Genomic DNA, 18959 nt, shown 5'->3' with positions numbered 1-18959 from the left:
CCAGCTCAGGGAATGCAGGCTGAGCAGCATTTCCATCATGGATCGCTCGGAAGCGCCCACCTCGGCCAAGCAATCTCGGAAGCAATGACTCCTGCTGCTGCAGCCGTTTACCACCTGGGCGGGCAAAGAGCTTGGCGAAAGAGAGCGTCTGAGAGTCATGCAGAAACACCGTGCCACATGGCTTCCCAGCGGCTTCCCGCACAGGCCAGCCTCGATGGCGAGGTAACACTGTCACAGTCCCTCTCATCGATTTCACAACCGCGGTATTAAACACCTGCTTGTCCTTCTTTCACAGGTTACGGTACAGAGACAACTACCACCCCACAGGTGCGACCGCGGGCCCCTGCGCCTCACCCCAGGGGCGCCATCTTGTGGGCAGGCGGCCATTAGCCGCGGGCGAGCTGGTCACGTCCCCCTTCTCCTGGAGAGGGGTCCCGAGCGCGCGGGCCAATCAGGGCGGCCGACGCTGCGGAGCACGCGGGCCCCGCCCGGGTCGGCGCGGCCGGCGGTTCCTTCAGAGTCCCGGGCGGCCTCCGGTTCCCTCAGAGTCCCGGGCGGCCGCCGGTTCCCTCAGAGTCCCGGGCGGCCGCCGGCCCCTCTCAGTGCCGGGCTGCCGCCGGCCTCCGCCGAGGGCCGCGGGAGTTTTGTGTGTGCACCGTGAGCTCAGGTAGTGAGTGAACGCCGCCGCTCTGCAGCGGGGGCAGGGTAGAACGCGGCTTTGGCGGCTGTAGGAACAGCTTTGTTGGGCCACCGCTGTGCTGAGGGTGCCCGAAGGGCCGCGTCTCCCCACAGCGCTGGGTGGCGGTCGTTCAAGTCTGCTTTCACGTAGTGCGCGGCCTCGAGGGGCGGCAGATCCTCGGCCAGGGTCCGCCGCATCCCACGTCTTGACACAGCGACTGCGAGACTGCCGCGCGTCGAGGGATAACATGGCGTGCCGTTCCTGTGAAGGTGTGTGTTGTAGCCCCTGCATCCTTCTCGCTGGGAGTGATGCGTGCCTGGCCGTGGGTAGCCATCGGGCAGCCTGTTCTTCATTGCGGCGTGTGCTTCAGCGGGAGGCCTGGGCGAAGGCAAAGCCTGAGTAACAGGCAAGCTAAAATGTAAGCACCTGACAGCATGTCACCACGCGAAGACGTGCAGCTGCGCGTCAGTGGCCAAGAGCGTAGTGATGCAGCACTGCCTTTGAAATCCGCTGCGTCTCTGTTGATACGAGTTTCATGTGGGGTTTTTTAACAAGTAATTTAATCTCTGTGTTTCTCTCCTTTAGTCTTTAAATATGGACTGAGCATCTCTGTACTGCATGAGTGTTAATGAGGCACAGCTTGGCACACTTGCAAAGCAAATGTGGAAGATGTCTGCGAGCATGGGAGCGAAAGAGGTGAGACTTGAGGGAGGGAGGTCTGTGGGACGGGGGCTTTGCTGCTCTGCCGCAGGTGGAGAGGTGAGGGCAGGGAAGAGCTGCTGCTGTAGGGTGGGGGAACCTTCAGACACCAGCGTTTGTGGATGCTCTGACTGTCTCTCGGTAGCAATGTGACAGCTGGGTTTCTGGCACGCTGGCACAGGCAGAGGAAACGGTAGGGTTGTGGCCTTTTGCAGCCTCATGAGGGTAGAGGTACCATCTCAGAGCAGTGACCCGAGGAGGCAGCCGACTTCTGTGAAAGACTCCATTCTCTATTGACCAAAGGCATTGCTCGGCCTGGTTAGATTTTTTTTCTCCCCTCTTTCTTTTTCCTTCCCTCCTTCCCCCCCAGTCAGATGATTAAGTGATTCAGACAGAAGTAATAGCAACGATCATTAGCAGGAGTCAGACAGGAAGTTGCAGTGCAAAACAAACAAACTTTTGGCAGAAGTCCATTTTTAAGGTACTCTGCAGCACGTTTAATGATGTAATTCTCCAGTGCATCTGAATGTTTAACTATACCTGCGAAGGCGAAAAGTCCCTGGCTCATGCAAAATAGCCCTGAAGTATATAATTAATTTTGATCCATTGAAAATTCAGCAGGCCTGCACTGAGTTATAATGTTGGGCTTTTTGCGGGTGGCTTAATGCGTTTCTTTTGTGCATGCAGATTTTATCAAAGGTGGTGGCTCTTGGTCTAGTCAATATAAACTTCTTGTCTTTTGGAGCATATATGCGTTTCTGACATTATGTCCAGAATAGCAAAAGATTTTATTAACACTGTGTGAGGTCCCAGGAGAAGCCTAAACATGGGAAAAATACAGATTTTAAAAGAAATTGCTCATTTCCTTGTCTGTGAGTAAAATGTGAGTTTGCCGGACCTGGGCAGATGGCTTTTATATTTTCAGAACCTGTCAGGTTTTTGCTTGGAAAGTGAAGAGTGTGGGATTTTTTCTTGACCTTTCATATTTATCTCTGTTCCATTTTTCACGCTCGTGAGGCACCCCCCATATTATGAGGAAATACTAATTTCTGTTTCACGAGCTGCTTTGTGCCTTTCACACAGTATTGAGCTGTGTCCAGTCAAAGATCCACTGCGTGTGCAACTTTACAGTAAGCATTTTTCCTCTGAGTAACTTACGCAGCTGCAAGAATTTTTAGTTGGTGCTCTTTGCAATCAGCTCTATAAGTGTCAGTACACCAAAGTACAGAAACTACGTGGAGACAGCACAGGGTTATGTTACAGCTGGGATGTGGGCATAGCTTACGCAGGCATGGCCGGAACGGCCTAAAGCTGGCTAAGCCATCTTCTTGTAACAGCGTAACTGGGAAATGTCAAATCCAGGCAAGCAGCTTGGTTTGTATGTGGAATATTCACCTCTGCTGCTGTCTTCCTGTTGCATCTGTGTTGCTATGGGTATCTGAATTAGCGAACTTTGAGGTAGCTCAGGCATGTCGTGGAGACAACACGCTTGGTCTTTGTCAGAAACTTGCAGAAGTGCAGCTCGGGTTTCCAGGCTGTGGTATATGTGGCACGAGTGCTATGGGGACTGGTGGCAGGCAGCCTGCTGCTGGTGTAGAGCTGGTTGTAGAGCCCAGCTGCAGGAGGCAGCCCAACTTCTCCAATTTCTTGGCAGACTGACTAAACCTTGCAGGTGTGTTTAATGGTATTGGCATGCCCAGCCCTCTCTTCTGACCAAGTGACCTTTTAACAGCTTCAGTCCAGTGGCACAGTTTATCACATTTTCTCTTAAGGCACCATGTCCCAGGGCTTTGGAGAGCATAGTCTGTGGTGGGCTCGCACCACAGCAGGGAAGCAGTGGCAACATCTGTCTCCTGTCGTGGGAGCACCGTGGCTGAGACAAAGAGGATCAATTCAAGCATTCCCTCCAGTGGTGTTTCCTCTGTTGGGCAAGTCTGCCTGCCCCAGCCATTTCTCTCCCTCTCCTTGCTCTGCAGGGAGAGTGAGGTGAACCAGCCCGCTGCCCTGCACTGCATCTTCATCCCCATGAAGCCTGTGGTATTTCTCTCAAGTCTGGGAGGACTCGGTTGCTCCCCTCAGGCCAGAACTGAGATTGTGTTATAAGAACTTTGTCTAAACCAAGCGATGTTAGGTGAGGACTACAAGCTGCTGCTGCTGCAAGACTGAGTTCGCAATTTGCCATTGCTGTCTGCTTTTGTGGTATTTGTACCACTGCAGACGAGGCAGGAGAGCTTCACTCTGCTTATTCTGTGGTGGGTGTGAGCAGCCGTGCAAGCTGCAAGGCAGTGGCAGCGCAGCTCTCCATTCACAAAGCCCGACTTTGTTGCAGAGAGGCCTCCTAAAGAAAAATGGGCTGACTAAATTAGACTGTTTCAGTGTGGACTAGGAAAAGTGGGAGTATATTTTAATGTCAAAGAAGAGTGAAATCTTTTTGTGTGAAATTGCTGTCTGCAGAGAGAGAGAGTGATGGTTAGGGCTCTAGGTGAATCAACAGTGGTAGTAATACCACAGTGCAGTGAAATGTGGCAATACGTCGTTACGGGGCAATAATGTTTCTGTTGATGTCAGCAGCATAGAACATTAGCAAGAACTGAAAAACTGATTAATAGAAAACAACTTTTCTTCCAAGGCAATGTACCTGATCTCTAGTGCAAGACAGTCTACTGGGATATAATAGCTAGAAGCTGTGTGCTATAGGCAGATGAAAAAAGGGCAGTGAACCATGATGGAGGGAAAATTGCCTTTCCACCTGTAGTTATTAATTGAAGGAACTCTTTTGAAGCAACCACATTTAAGCAAATGCACAGTAAGGCACCTAGAAGTAAAAGTGGATTTCAATTGTTTTTTTTTAACCTTCTCAGCCAGTGTTTCTGGCAGAGCCTGCAGAAGTTACTACCATTGGTGGAATTAATACAGCTGCTGTCCTCATCTGTGTGTGTATATATGAGGCGTCTTTCATGCAAAACCCGTGTTTTTCTGTAAAATCCTGTGCTTTAAGGCATGACCACTGTCCTCCCATCTGGGAAGCATATGAAAAAACTTTTTGTTGAAATCCCTTTGCTGATCTCAGCAAAATGCCAAGCTTCTGCTAACAGTGGAAATGAAGCAGTAAACCAGGGTGACCCATGGGATGTGCTTTTGGAACTGGCAGGCCCTGAACACTTAAATCCTCTTTGGACCTGTAGTGGACTGATGAAGAAGCCAAGAGAAAACCAAGGACAGGTGTCTCTTTCATGCCCTACCTCCTGGGGAAATTAGCTGCATGTCTCTCAGAGGCTTTCCTCATTTACAGAAAGGAGATTGGATTCCCTCCACCTCAAAGCTCTTTCATCAGCCCAGGGATGCGCTAGCTGAAACACGATACATCTAGGGAATGCCCAAGGTGATTTTCCTCAGGATGTCAGCTCAGACTGTATCAGAGTCTGAAGGTTTGAAACTGTGGGACTGAGCAAAAGTTTGGATTTTACGCTGTTGTCCAAAAATTTGCTGTGCCTACAGCTGATCTTGATGCTGTGTAGTAACCTTGCTGTCCATAGGAAATGTTCCTAAATAGCTACTAGATGCCATTTTCTCCACGCAGAAGTTTGTGGAGATATTGATGGTTGGTTTGCAGCAACTAAAACCGTAATTCTGTCAAAGGATGTGAGCATTCTTGATTTTTAATTGCACAATCTAAAGCAATTACAGTGTCATTCCAAACCCTGTTTGACAGCTGCTTTTCCTTTGTGGGCTGCCTATCTATCTATCACTATACAGTGAAAGGCTCGCATTACTTTTGTCGAGGGCTGTTAATGAGTCAAAGGAGACAAAAGAATCCAAGTCAAGATTAGAAGCAGAGAGGTTCCTTTGGGAGGCCATACCAGAGGAGTGGGAATGCCTGTGTCCTGCCACAACCACTCCCAAACCACACCGTTAAACCACGCAAATTGCATCCTGCAGGACAAAAGAGACTGTGTGTACAGAAGACCTCCAAAGCTGATGAACAGAGATGAGTTGCTGGTTGCTAGCAGCCTGCCCCCAAGCCGTCAGGTCAGGGAACATGTCTCTCGGTCTTGGGAGAGCGAGGATGGACAGAGACAGTAGTGGAAGCAAACTCTTCTCGTAGGTCACACAGCAACTGGGTGGTGGAGCTGTGACCTGAAGGCCAGGCTAAGGGAGCAGCACGCTTCTGAGAAGGGAGAGTTGGTGTACAAGTACCATCAAAGACTTTGCGTACAGCAGATTCTGGTGATTCAGGATTTATACGGGTTCTAGCTATCAGTCCAAAAATGTTCTCATGGAAGATGGATAGAAGGTGTTTTTTAAGACAAATGGATGCCTTGGCCTACGTTGGACTGTTTTGGAGAGTCAGAATAACACGACAGCAGATTATGTATTCTCATTCTCAAGAATTGAGGACATGGTTTTGTCTCTTGTGTAGTCCTAGCATTTTATTTGCAGAAATGCATGCTTGGTGATACTAACATCACAGTTCAGGAAAAGAAATGTATGAATGATTTCAGTGGCCTATGTAAAACGAGTAGCCCAAAGCTCCTGTTGTTTGCACAAGAATAAGCAGGGAGTTTGGTTTTGGCTTACTCAGGTGGAGGAACAGTGTTGTTGAAGTGGGAGAATAATAGATGCGGGCGATAGAATAGTTTAGCAGCACTTAATTATTCAGCAATGTTGATTCTGTTCTAGAAGCTTGTTAGCTGAAGGTGTTTGAAAAAGTTACCATTCCCTCACAAAATCTGCCAGCATAGCATTTACCTGAGCAGAGATCTTTGAAAAGATTGTTATTTTGTGGACCTGTTGAAGGTGGTTCCTGGTGGACCAGTTCTTTCCGTGTAACAGGACAGCAGGGGAAGAGGAACACACCCTTCCGACGGGAGCTATTTATTTATATCCTTTATTGAAGGATCCTGGCATTTCACCGAATGTTGCCAAGTCAAAATTCCTGTGCTTAAAGCTGAATGTTATGATAAAAAAGCAATGATAGAATTATACTCCATTGCAGCCTGATGGATGCATGAATTAATTGACTGTAAGAGGTAGAACTGATTGAGCAATTCACGTTGGAGAGGACCTCTGGAGGCCTCTGGACTAATCCCCCTCTCAGAGCAGGGCCATCTGATTCAGGTTGCCTGGGGCCGTGGGCAGCTGAGTTCAAATACCTGCAAGGCTGAAAACTGCACAGCCTCTCTGCCCCGCCCCCCCCAGTTCAGGTGTTTGACCACCTTTGTGGTAACCAGAGATCTGCTTTACTCCAGCTGGCATGAGTCTGGCTCTGCCTTCTCCATACCTCCCGTAGAGGTAGTTGGGGAAAGTTCAGAGTCACCCAAATGACTGTCCTGATTAATAGGTCTTCTGCATTTTTGATTCATCTAAGTTTGCACTGAATACCTTTGCTTCAGTGACTGTGGATTTGTATCTTTGCTTGTATCTAAAGGGGGGAAAACCCCAATTTTCTGAGAATTTGGTCTGAAGATTCTGATCTTGTGAAACCACTGGTAAAAAATTCAAAGCTGTCATTTTTGGGTGCATTTTTTTTTCTACAGTCTGCCAAATTCTTTTAGCTAAAGCATGGCCAAAATGTCACACTACACATGAGGAAAGACAGTGGAGTAACCTTTGCCAGCTGCTGTGTAGGACACTGACCTTTGTACAGCTTGGAGAAAAAATGGAATATCAACTGCCTAGAGAAAAAAAGGAACATTTGATGGGCTAGGAGAGAGAGAGGCTGTGAACAATCTCTCACTTCAGTTAAAAATGGTTTGTAATCCTGGTTTACTCATTGGAGATACCCCAGTCTCACTAGCAACTCTTCTCTGTGATTGCTGTCCCTTGATGTTGCCCTTAGCTTTGGTATCATCGTGGCAACTGATAACTGAACTACTTTAAAATTGGAGTGACTGTTCATCTCTGCTGTGACACAGAGCAGCCTGTGGTTTTCTCTGCAGCAAGGAGCCACTGCATGGACAAGGGGGAATTGCTTTTCTTCAGTTTCCACTGGCCAATGGGGATGCCTTTTTAAAAAATAGTGTAAAAAGTTATTGCTACAATAGCTGGGGAAGACAACGCTGCAGTTCACGATTTTGCTGGCTGTGGGTGCCTCACAAGCTATCTCCACAACATCATCACAGTGATTGCCTTAGGATGGAAACGGCACTGGTTAGTGGGAAGCTGTTTGGTCTTTTGTGCTTTTAGCAGTACTGCGAAAGAGAGAGGTCAATTTAGTTCTTTCATTAGCTTTGTCTGGGTCGTGTAGTTTCATCACTGTAAAATGAATCGTGTTTGATCCAGGAGGAAACGGGCTCCTGTCTTCGAAGGCTTGGCTGGTTGCTTTTCAGGACCTACACAAGGTCCTTGGTAGAGCTCACGCCTTGGGGCTCTTAGACAAAATGTAGCGTTTCACTTCTTCTGGCTGAGCAGGACAGGGTTTACCATTTTTGAGAAACGACAGTTCATCTTCTCATTCCCGACGGTACTACAGAGCTGGCTGTACTGGCATGAATCCACCTAAGTCCAGCAGCATCAAAGGAAAAAATGTCTGTGAGAGAGAGACTGCCCAGATCAGCAGTGACACCAAAGACGTTAGTGCGTGACCACAGCCAAGAAGTACCAAGTTTCTTGAAATCCACACCCAGAGGCCCCACCTTCTTTCCGTTTGGTCCCTGAACTAACTGATTTAACAAAACCAGTTCTGTCTGTCTTTGAGCAATCCAGTCCTTGCCTTCTTTGTCCTTCATACATTTTTGAAACCGAGTTTTCGGAAGCTGTGAAAAACAAGTTCTAATTGAAATGAAAGCATTTGTATTGTCTTCTGAAGTCAGGGCTTTCTTCTCCCAAAATGGCATTTTCTGTTGGAAATCATTTGTCAAGAGTCAAACAAATCCTCTTCAAACAATTAGAAACTTGCTTTCTTTTTCTTAGGAAGGACTGCTGTTGTCATCAAGGTCTGGTAATTGCCATTAGCACATGAATGCCACAGCTTGAGTGTGAAATACACATACTGTATCATTTTTACATTTCACAGCTCGAAACGCACTTGTGTGTTTGGGTTTTTATTCATTCCCTGAGCAACATGCTGTGTGTTGCCTCTAGCTCACACCTCTCTGTAATGTGGTTTTACTGGTTATTAGATTTCTAAGACCCTGTCAGAAATTTAACCTTTTTTTTTTAAATTATTTTTACTTTTCTAAATAGTGAACATTGTGCCATAATATTTGGATGTGTAACTGTTCTGACGGAATTTCAGGTATCTGGTAGCTAGTGAGTGGGAATAAAGCGGGTTTGTTTGACCTGAGAGAGTCAGTGAAGAAAAACAGATTCTAAGAGAAACGAGTGTTGTCTTTTTGAGAAACATTATTTTGTTTGGTTAGTAGAACTGCTGAATAAACTGTCAAAACTCTTTCAAGCCTTACCATGTGGTTCCCAGAATAAGTAATTCTTTTAGCGGAGGAAGTATTCATGCACAGTTCTGGCATTTCAGAAGGCTAGCGTTGTTTCCTGGGCTTCAGTGAAAATCTCTGAAATACCCTGGTCTGGGTGACCCCTGCTGATTTTCAGCAGACAGCTTGAAAACGGCAAGTTTGCAAACCTTTTCTTCTGTGATTGGATGCAAAGTATCTCCTGGTGTCTTCCTCACTGATCCTGCCTCAGGACAGGTATTTCATTATGTCAGGAGCGTGTGCCAGGGAAAAGAGGTTACTAGCAGAATGCCGCTTTACCAGGACGGTTTGTGCAGGCACCCAGGCTGCTAGGGAGGAAAGGAGATGGTTGCCGTGTTGAGATTTGAAATGGCTGTAGCGCAACGCTGCCGACGTGGCCCACAAGCAGGTGTGTGTTCCCCATCCACGTTGAGGTGCAGAAGGCAGTTTCATTTTTTGTTCTGATCTTCTTCTTAGGAGCCACCAGAAGGAGCCACTGCAGTGGAAGGCACTGACAATGGCACAGACAGAGAGAAGAGGAAAACCTCCATCTTGGAAATCGTAGCAGCGTACGAAAGTGAACGGAATGAAAAATTGGTGGATGTTCGGTGCTGTGCAGATATCCCGCCATGTTTTATCCCACCGCTGTCCACTCAAGTGCTAGCTTCTGGGATGCAGATTTACCCACGAGGAGCCATCACCCTTTCACGAGCTATTGCAGGTGAAGTGCAGTTAATGGCATCTCCAACTAATCATCTCCAAAACTGGAGAAAGTTATCCCACTTTAGTCTGGGAGGGGGAGAAAATTTGTAACTAGTGTAAAATAGTGAAGTTCAAAGCAGTATATGTCATTCTTGTGTTCTTGAACTGCCCATACCACAGCATGCAAACCAACCTGCATTCAAGAGGCCAGTTCCTTTAAAATTTGGCACTTTTCTGGATTTGCGGTATCTAAAGCGGGTGGACGGCGTATTTGCTGAATGTCATCTCTCTTGCTTCCTGCTGTTTCTGCATAGAGCCATGAGGTCTGTTTTGGTTTCTGCACACAGATGTATTGCACTGGAGGTTTAAATGACAGGTCCATCCTCTGCTGGCAAATCTTAACGGACAGGTTCTGAAAATATTTTTGTATCTGAGAGTAACTAGAATCCAATTAAGTAAGTGAGAAAAAGTTATTTACCGTCCTGCCAGCATAAATGAATTTTTTGGAGAGGTTGTGTGTCTGAGCAACACAACATTTGACACTAGCCCATCAGTTACATACAAACTGCTCAGCACAGTGGTAGCCAGCATAAGCTCTGCTTGGGCAAAACTTTACCTGACCTCCGCAGGCAGTTAAATAACATTTCCTGGGACCTGTTCTGTTGCTTCACTCAAAATGGAAGGATTCTTCCAGTTCCTGCTGGCTTGGCAAAACAAAGCTCCTGCCTCAACATGCCACCAGACAGAGAATAATCCTTTCTCTTAAAAATGAGTTGTCAGTGGTATAGATTCACTGTGCTGTGTACAGAAGGAGTGTTCTTCAGAAAACAGGGACACCAGTCACTTTTCATCCAGTGCTGAATCACTCATGAGGTTTAGAGAATTGAGGCGATGCTTTAGCTGCTTTATGTCATTTGTGCAAACCTCTCTCCAAGGGCAGCTATCTCAGTGGAGACCAGTGTCCTCTGGGATATTGACGGACTGGCTGGTGTAGCAGGGCTGCAACTCACACTGCGCAGGTCCAGGATGGCCACAGGCTTTGACATGGCATCTAAGTGGGTTAGCCAAGTAAGGGGGTTCAAAGGCAGCCAAAGCTGACCTTGAATAATGGAGAGTATTGTAGTGTAGTGCAGTTACTCACCCTGGCTTAAATTTGGCAACATCACGAGTAACTGCCAGGGTTTGATTCTCCAGTCAGTTTGCCAATTTACCAATTCCCAGTACATGCAGGATGTGCTGGGGGAGTTTTCCTAGGAAAGCTTTAGTTTCTTTGCCTATCAACCTCATTTTTTTCTTTCCTGCTCAAAACTGCATTAGGAATCTACCCTGTGTGGTATTTAAATGAGTAGCATGAGAGTCAAGTTGTGAGTGAAGTGCAGTCACTGAACAGTGACAAGAAAAACCAGCATGTTAAGCTGTAAGCAGTACCTGGCAACTTTCACCCAGAGAAGCGTACCATGTGAACATATTATTTGTTTGCAGCCACAGGGGCTGCGGAGAGTATATCGGTAATTTTCGGCTTGCAAGGAGGAGGCACAGCTGGCTTCTGTTTTGACACATTGGACTGCCAAATTTGACAAATTGGCAATGAGGTGGTTTTTATCTAAGATTTCTGCAGTAAATTAATTAGCAATTATGTTACACTGTTGTTGCACGTTGCTCATCTCAGAAGAAGTGAGAGGTGCTCTGGATAGTTTTGGGCCAGAGGAGTCTGTGTATTCTTGAGGAGCTACACGTGCATCCTGCTGTCGTGAGATGTGTTTTGGACTACATCTACCAGTTAAGTGTGCCTGTGCAAAACCTGCTTTGATTAGATGCATCCTTTGGGCAAAGCACAAGGTTTGAAGGTTCAAGTCTCTTGCCTTTGGGTAATAGACTCCATCGGGGAATGTTACGTTCTCTCTATGGAGGAAAATGTTCTGTCACCTTGGCCTTCTTGAATAGGACTAAACACATTTTTACAAACCTTCAAAATGTGTATTCAGACCACATGTAAAACAGCCTTCTCAAATGCAAGAAATTGAAAGTTCTTGCACTGCCTTGTTTTACAGATGTGGTCCAAACGTGTCTAAAATGTAGGTTTCTGTTTATAACGGTACCATAAATAGCTATCAGAAGAATTAGGTATTTGGTTTGGGTAAATACACAGAGACAACAAAGTATGAAATCTTAAGACAATCACAAAGTTTGGACTCGCACATTTAAAGTTCTGATGCGTTCTGCCAAGCTAGTGACCAAGCTCCACTGCTGTCTACAGGAGTGAATCTGACTGTGTGCCGCTCTCAATTCTTGTAAGAAAGTGGAGATTCCTGTTCTGTAATTAAGGACAAAATGGTGTCCTGGAGCTGACGCTGTAGTGGGGGTCCAAATGGTCATAGCATATAGTGAGGTGTAATACTGACGTTGGAAGGCGTTATGGATTTTTGTGGGCGTATTGTATCAGATGCTCCAGCTAAATACTGAATTAATTCTTCAAAGATGTCTATTATAGTGCTCATATAAGTAATTAAGCTGTGATTTAGCTTAGGAGTGTGGTCATAAGTAATGCTGGCTCCCTGGCAGCTGGGGAGGCAGGGTGCAGCACTCTTAATGCCTAGTAAATGCTCAGCTTGAACTGTATTTGCCTGAGCCCATTCTGCTTCAGAGCAGTATGAGACAGACCAGGAGATGCACCTCCGGGGAATCAGGATACCTTCTGGGTGATTAAAGTGACTCTGCTTTTGACCTTTGGTCTTTCATGTTATCACACCATCCACGGTGTGCTAATAATCTCAGAAAAATTCATGGCTTAAGCAAGGTATGCCACACTGTGCATTATAAGGCTTTTATTTTGTTCTGTGCTGTGCAGTTGTAAACCCTGAAAGCTAAGCCCCAAGACTAACGATAGCAAAGGAGCCCCAAGAGAGAATTTCCTGTAGTCACATGACGTTCTTTTCTCCAAGTGAGGGCAAAACTGTCCAGTTCTGGTTCCGTGCACACCCCATCCCTCCTGCAGGTCTTCCAAGAGCACTTTTGACATTGCAGGTGGCTTTGAACAGGAGTTAGTTGTATCTGCTTACTTCTGGGTTTTTTGTTGTTTGTTTTTTTTGGTTTTTTTTGTTTTTTTTTTTTAGTAAGAAAGCTAATTAAGGCACTGGAATAGTTGTATAAACCAATCACAGGCTACATTTCTTCCCCAGACTTACTTGTTTTTCCTCCAAAACACTGCTCTTTCAGTGCTCATCTGTCCTGTTGACAGAGATGGGTACAAGCACAGAAAACAACAGGTCCAGGGGTCTTTAGAAAAGGCCAGATTCTGAGGATAGTATCTCGGCAGCCAGAGAGGTAGGAGAGAAATCATGACCTGAAAAATCCAGAGGTAGGAATTCCCACTGACCCCTGGAGGTGCCTTACATCTGAAAGCCTTACTGGGCGGCCCAGCAAAATTCATTAGAGCACAGAATAAGACTTTCTGAGGTGGTTCACCTGGATTTCATTCCCTTAGGATCTGGCTGGTGCCATGGCAATGCATGGTTGGGATTCTGCATTTTCTGGATGCTCTTGGTTGAGCCTGTCCAGCAGATAAGCACCCACACAGCCACTTGCTCACTCAGCCCTCTCCCATGGGACAGGGAGAAAATGGAAGGAAGGTAAAAAGACTCATGCATTGTGGTAAAGGCAGTTTAATAGGCGAAGCAAAAGCTGTGTGCACCAGGAAGGCAAAGAGGGGCTTTTTTTGCTACTTCCCATCAGCAGGCAGATGTTTAGCCACTTGCTGGAAAGCAGGGTCTCAGCACATGCGACAGCTGATTGGCCAGTGGAGGACAAAGGCCATAACCATGAGTGTTGCTGCTTCCTCCTCCTTTCCTTGAGCTTTTATTGCAGATCTTGACATTATATGGTACGGAATACCTCTGTGGTAAATTCATGTCAGCTGTCCCAGCTGTGTCCACTGCCAGCTTCTTGTCCACAAGAGGACAAGGTGGCAGCGTGAGGAGCAGAGAAAGCCTTGACACTGTGCAAGCACTGCTCGGCAATAGTCAAAACACTAGCGTGCTGTCGAGGCTGGTTTAGTAACAAATCCAAAACACAGCACCTTACGGACCACTGTGAAGGAAACCAGCTCCGTCCCAGCCAGATGCAGTACAATGTCTACCTCCTATTCTGTATCATTTGTGTCATGCTCAGGTCCTCCACTACCCAACAGATCCTCATCAGCCAGCAGTCTTTTTCCATCCTTTGTTATACACGCCTATATCCTCCCCTTACTTTAAGGACCGTCCTCATCAAATGTCCATAAATATCCATTGACTTCATTTATTCCATGGCTGGGTCTCCATCTGTTACGGTGGTCACTCAGGACAGGAGAGGCAGTGTGTTGAGTTGAGGTGTTGGGCTCCAAAGCGAGCTCAGCTTGGGTTACCACTGCACTTGCCCAGTTTCTTGTGAGGCTTGTCCTCTGTTGGATTGGGTGCTTCCTACTAAGGTGGCTTCTATAACATACAACTCAGATTGTGAGATACAATAGTCCAAACGTAACATCCATCACACTGGGCTAGATCTGGCTTCTCCTCTAGTTGTTTGGAGTAGGTAGGAAAAGGACTGGTCAAGCCACGATTGAAATTGTGACAGGTGCCACAAACTGCTACTTAGTGGTTGAAGTCTTTTGTCTTCACAGGATACAATACTTCCACAATGGGGAAAGGATTGTGTTTCTGGACACAGGAATGGTCTTGGACTGGTCTTGCATTTTCATGAATAAAGGGCAACTTAGTATATGCACCCCTACAGAAATAAATGATCCAAAATGTCACATATATATTCTGTATGAAGTTAAGCTAAATAAGTGGATACTGAAAACATTATAATGTTACAGTGCCCTAAGGTTGTTAAATTACAATAGTATCAGTGGTAGCTATATGAACCGATTGTTCAAGAATTCCTATTCTCAGCTTAAGAACCATAGCAAAAAAATCAATGTGGCTTGTGCACAATAAAAGAAATATTCAAAGGCACCAAACAAGAAATGAATTTACTCTAGGATTTTTGTTTTCAGTTTTATTCTTAATGAGTTAAAAGAATCTTTAAGTGTAATCTGGAGTTGTTAGAACGGTAAGGAGCGTCAAGGTACACAGCTAAGTGCTGTTAACTAGTCCTTCTGCTAATTTCAGTTAATAAACAAGAAGAGTTTTACCTTCTTTTATCTACAGAGTTTCTGAGTATGTAAGAATGAATTTCCCAAAGGCAGAGATGATTTGACTAATTCAGTCACTGACTAAAGTACATTATGAGTATACAGCTAGGTTTGCAGATACTGCACACAAACCTTCACCCTTAATTAGATTATACCAGAAGTAGATAATGGTTTTACAGTCTGCTTCTCATCATCTTATTAAGCGTAACACCATACAGACTGGAAACAAGGTGGTTTCGTATAATCCTATGTGGGGTCATATGGTTTGAAGCAGTCTGTGAATCCATCTTCAGAGGAACACATTCAGGAGTTTGTGCCGATCCTTTGATCTGTTCTGAAATGTTCCTATTTTCAGTAGCTTTCAAAACGGGATAGTGCCACCCAAGCTACCTAGCTGTGAATGAGAGCCACGTAGAGTCCAGCTGTTCTTGCCTTCCAGTTGTCTTAATGAGGATGAAGAGGCTGGAGAACTGTTGTCATGAATTGCAGTTGTACCCACGACGGCATTAGGTTTTATGACACAGATGTTTATCAGCATTTGAAGAAAATAATTGCTTTTCTTTTCTAAGTTCAATGAAGAGATTGGGACTGAAGGAACATAGTAACTTAGTTCCAGTATTTCAGCTCTCTTGGATGTTGGTATAAATAGCTTTGGGAATATGGAGTGACTGGGAAGACAATAGAAAGAAACAAGTCAACCGGCTCCCCTAGCCTCCTTCTTGGAACAGGCTGTCAACACTGATAAACAAAATGCATGATCATTGCTACTAGACCAGTTCTGGTCTCTTCCTAAAACGCTGATGCAGTGTTAGCTCTTGTGATCTCTGTTCTATTGATTTATGAGGAGAGAGGATGCATTTTTATTCCAAGAGGATTTCTGTTCAAGGTGTGATGAGCTCAGAGTATTTGCTAAGTGTTTCAGGCTCTGGAGGTGGGGAAGACAAGTCTTCAGTGCTTTCTGAATGTGGAGACAAACCTGAACGTGACCCATACAACAAACCGAGATGCCAACACGTAGCTTTTGTGGTTGCTCTTGCAAATGGAAAGAACTTCCTGATTTTTCTATGAAGCAACTTTTCCTTGAGCCTGAGTCTCAAAACTCACGTGCAACTGCCTAGCTTTATAAAAGTGAGCATGCCTTTTCCAAAACTGCTTCTGAGTGGGGCTTGAGCCTGCAAGCTTCATACCACGAGTTCTTTGAACTGAGATTCACTGAACACAGGGACAGATCATTTTCTGCTGTCTGATGAACCTCGTCTGCATACTGGGTGCATGTGAATTTGTGAAGAATGTGGCTCTAGTGAAGTTGTCACACAAGCTAATCTTGAAGCAAACCACAGTTATAATTACCTTTATGCTTCTGCTGTTGTTGTTAAGGTCAACATGTTTTGTTGTGAATACACTGGCACTCTTTAGAAGTGTCATGTAATGATTTGATTGTGTATTTTAACTAAGCAAATGACAATATTCCCACTTGTTTTCTGGATGCAGGATCAGACCTTATTCTTCCCCTCCCTTACCTCCGCAAAATTCCCCGACCTACAGCTATTTTTAAATACTGTGCTGCCCATGAGCTGAGTATCTCCAGTCCTACCTTTTAAACTTTTGTTAGTCTATTAATCAAATTCAGAAAAGGTTGGGAGAGAGTGACTCCCTGGTTTAAAAACTGGAAGTGTAGCTGTGAAATTATAACTCTCTGATGAAGAGGAAGAAGGTGACATTTTTAGCCTTTTCACGTCAAGATTTTGGCACAGGGCCTCATGTTCACTGTATCATTTTATTAAAGCTGCCCTACTTATGTCAAGAGCTGTGCAAGATTTTCATTCAAGTTTTGTTCCCCAAATACATTTCTAAACCTCATGCAAAATGAAAGACGGTTCTCTAATCGTGTATTGGGGATTTTTTTTCTCGGCTCCGAGAATTGGCTGTGTACAAGGATGATAAGTGCGAAGCTATTTTTGGTTGACAGGAAGGCTCTTTAGACAAGCTTTTCACATGGCATTGGTGTGACTCTTGTGTGTAATCTTATACACAGAAAAGACTGGTATGTCATTTTCTGACATTCTTCTATAATTGACCTGGAATACGTAAGACTATCCCTCTTATATAAATCATATTACGTTTATGAGTAAATATTAGTATAGAAGCGCTCGTGCCTACAGAGTATAAATGCCCCCCCCGCCTTGTTTTGACTGTAAAAGAAATGAGAGAGAAGTATAGAGGAGTATTCTAAAAACGATGCATAAATTAAAGCAGTAATTCATTAAAAACTGTGAAATGTTTATGTTGCAGGCAACAATTAATAGCCAATGTGGAATTCTCTTGTGGAAGATAAAAGAAACTCAGAGGAGGATATATAGTAATCTTATTCTTATCTTTTGGTGGAAGCGGGTAAATTCTTTGGGGATTTTGGAACAAATGTCATCAGAAGTGTCACTATGTATAATAGTGCATTACTTTAATGACTGTGTTGTTCTAGCTCCACTCATGAAGGCTGGCTATTTTTATTCTTCCCTGAGGTTTTGATTTGCAAAATAAATGCACTTCAGGCAACAGGATTCTTGAACTGTAGTAACGTACACTAGAAGTATGTAGGTTCCTCTGGCAAGAAAATTGAAACTCCTCTACCTACAACAGATAAAATTACTACTCTTGAGTAAGCCATCCTGCAGTTTCTGAAACTTGCCAGACAAAAATTTAAACCTTACTTACTTTATGCCGTGGTTAAATTCACCATCCAACTTGCAGTAGCTGATTGATGCTGTCTGTTGCATTTTTTTTCAAGTCCTGGTGGTAAAAGCTAGGCATTTCTGTTTCCTAATCTTCTAAAGACCATGATAAAACCTACTTCTGTATACTTCAACATTTCTCTGAAGACAATGATAAGATGAATTTTAATGTGAGATGTGCAGAATTCTAATGTAGCTCAGTCCAGTTATGTTTTTTTTAACATTTTATAGAAGATGAAGATACCTTTTGCAACACAGATACGTGTATGATGTGGAAACAACTTATTAATGAGTCAGTAACAGAGCTGAGAGTGCAAGACAAACATCCCTGCTCTAATTGCTAAATGAAAGCCTCTCCCTGCCATGGCAAATGTACAGATGGAGAGGGAACTGTGGTAGTATCTCTCTGTATGGCAAACAAAAGGCATGAGAGATGCACATGCTCTGGGTCAAACCATATTATTAGCTTTCTTTTAGTGTGCTTTTTGAGACTCAGACATGTTCCACGTAGGGAAGAAAGGCCAACCTCGGCCTTAGACCACCTATTTTTAAAAGCCTACCTTTTTTCAGGCACGTAATCAGAAGACAAAATTGCATAACACTAAGCGAGCCCACTCCACTTAATTCATTCTTCAGAAGAAATCAAGTGGGATTGTCTTTAAAGAAGAAAATGCTTACCGTGGCTTCTGAAAACCCTCAATAGTTTTCAGGAGTTCTTGAGTCCAGCTGCAATAGCAACAGTATAAATAGTCAGCAATAAACAAAATGTCTCACCTGTTTTTCCAGTGGGTGTTTTAAGAACTGTCAAATTCATGTGCATGTTGTTAATGTCTTCCTCAAGCCCTTCTTCAGTTTCTCTAATGGTTTCCCCTCCATTTCCTTCTGTCTTTCGGTAATGAGATGCACTTCAGGACTTAAAAAAAACAGTTAAAGGTCACTAGACACCAAGTCAATTAAGAAAGAGCCTTAGCATCCAAATGCTACTGTAGTAATATCATTCTAATTAAATATTACGCAGTGTTTTGTACTGTATAGATGAAAACAGTGTAGGAATAAGAAAGAGATGAGCTATGAACCGGCACCTGCGTGGTCTCTGGGGGATGAGAGGCTTGCTGAGCCTCCACAGCTCCAAGGACTGGCAAGCTTGGCTGGGAATCTCATGCTGTAAATCGTACCAACCCTGGCAAAAATCATGCATTCATTTTGGGGTAGCTGTTTTGCCATGCTGTCCTTGGCAGCTATGTCATCTTGGAAGGATGACTTGAATACCCTTTTAAAATCAGACTTTTCATGTAGCTTACACCCCAACCTGCTGGAAAATGTTGAGCCAGAGGTTTTTTGATCAAAATGTCAACAAAAGTTCCATGAGCCCTTGCTACATCCAAGGTGAGATTACAGCTAACCATGCTTTTCCTCAAGAAGCTTTGGAATATAAAGTGAAGTAGGAACAAATACTTTCTAGAATCTGAAAATGCAGCTTGCAGACAGAAGGAAGCATTTATCCTTCTGTGATTCCCATGCATGAGATTTCTGGTACTAAATTACAGCCAGCATTAAATAAGTGATAG

General features: G+C 44.6%; 1 protein-coding gene across 8 annotated transcripts in view; it reads left to right on the top strand.

Moving 5' to 3' along the window:
• The first annotated feature begins 575 nt into the window (after window positions 1-575).
• The window catches only part of LOC142026649 (uncharacterized), a 103182-nt gene continuing 84798 nt past the window's right edge, over window positions 576-18959 (top strand). For 7 of the 8 annotated variants that reach the window (XR_012648873.1, XR_012648874.1, XR_012648872.1 and 4 more), the window contains exons 1-3: window positions 576-1097; window positions 1265-1375; window positions 9265-9508. Coding sequence is in view for 5 of the 8 variants with exons in the window: in XM_075019863.1 (XP_074875964.1) it covers window positions 1298-1375; window positions 9265-9508 (322 nt within the window). In the remaining 3 variants the exon portion in view is untranslated. The remainder of the gene's footprint in view (window positions 1098-1264; window positions 1376-9264; window positions 9509-18959) is intronic. The other variant, XM_075019859.1, reaches the window with a different exon arrangement.

The sequence above is a fragment of the Buteo buteo genome, chromosome Z (assembly GCF_964188355.1).
Source record: "Buteo buteo chromosome Z, bButBut1.hap1.1, whole genome shotgun sequence".
NCBI classification, from domain to species: Eukaryota; Metazoa; Chordata; class Aves; order Accipitriformes; family Accipitridae; genus Buteo; species Buteo buteo.
The sequence above is the reverse complement of the archived record's forward strand: the minus strand, read 5'-3'. Positions and strand labels throughout refer to the sequence as shown.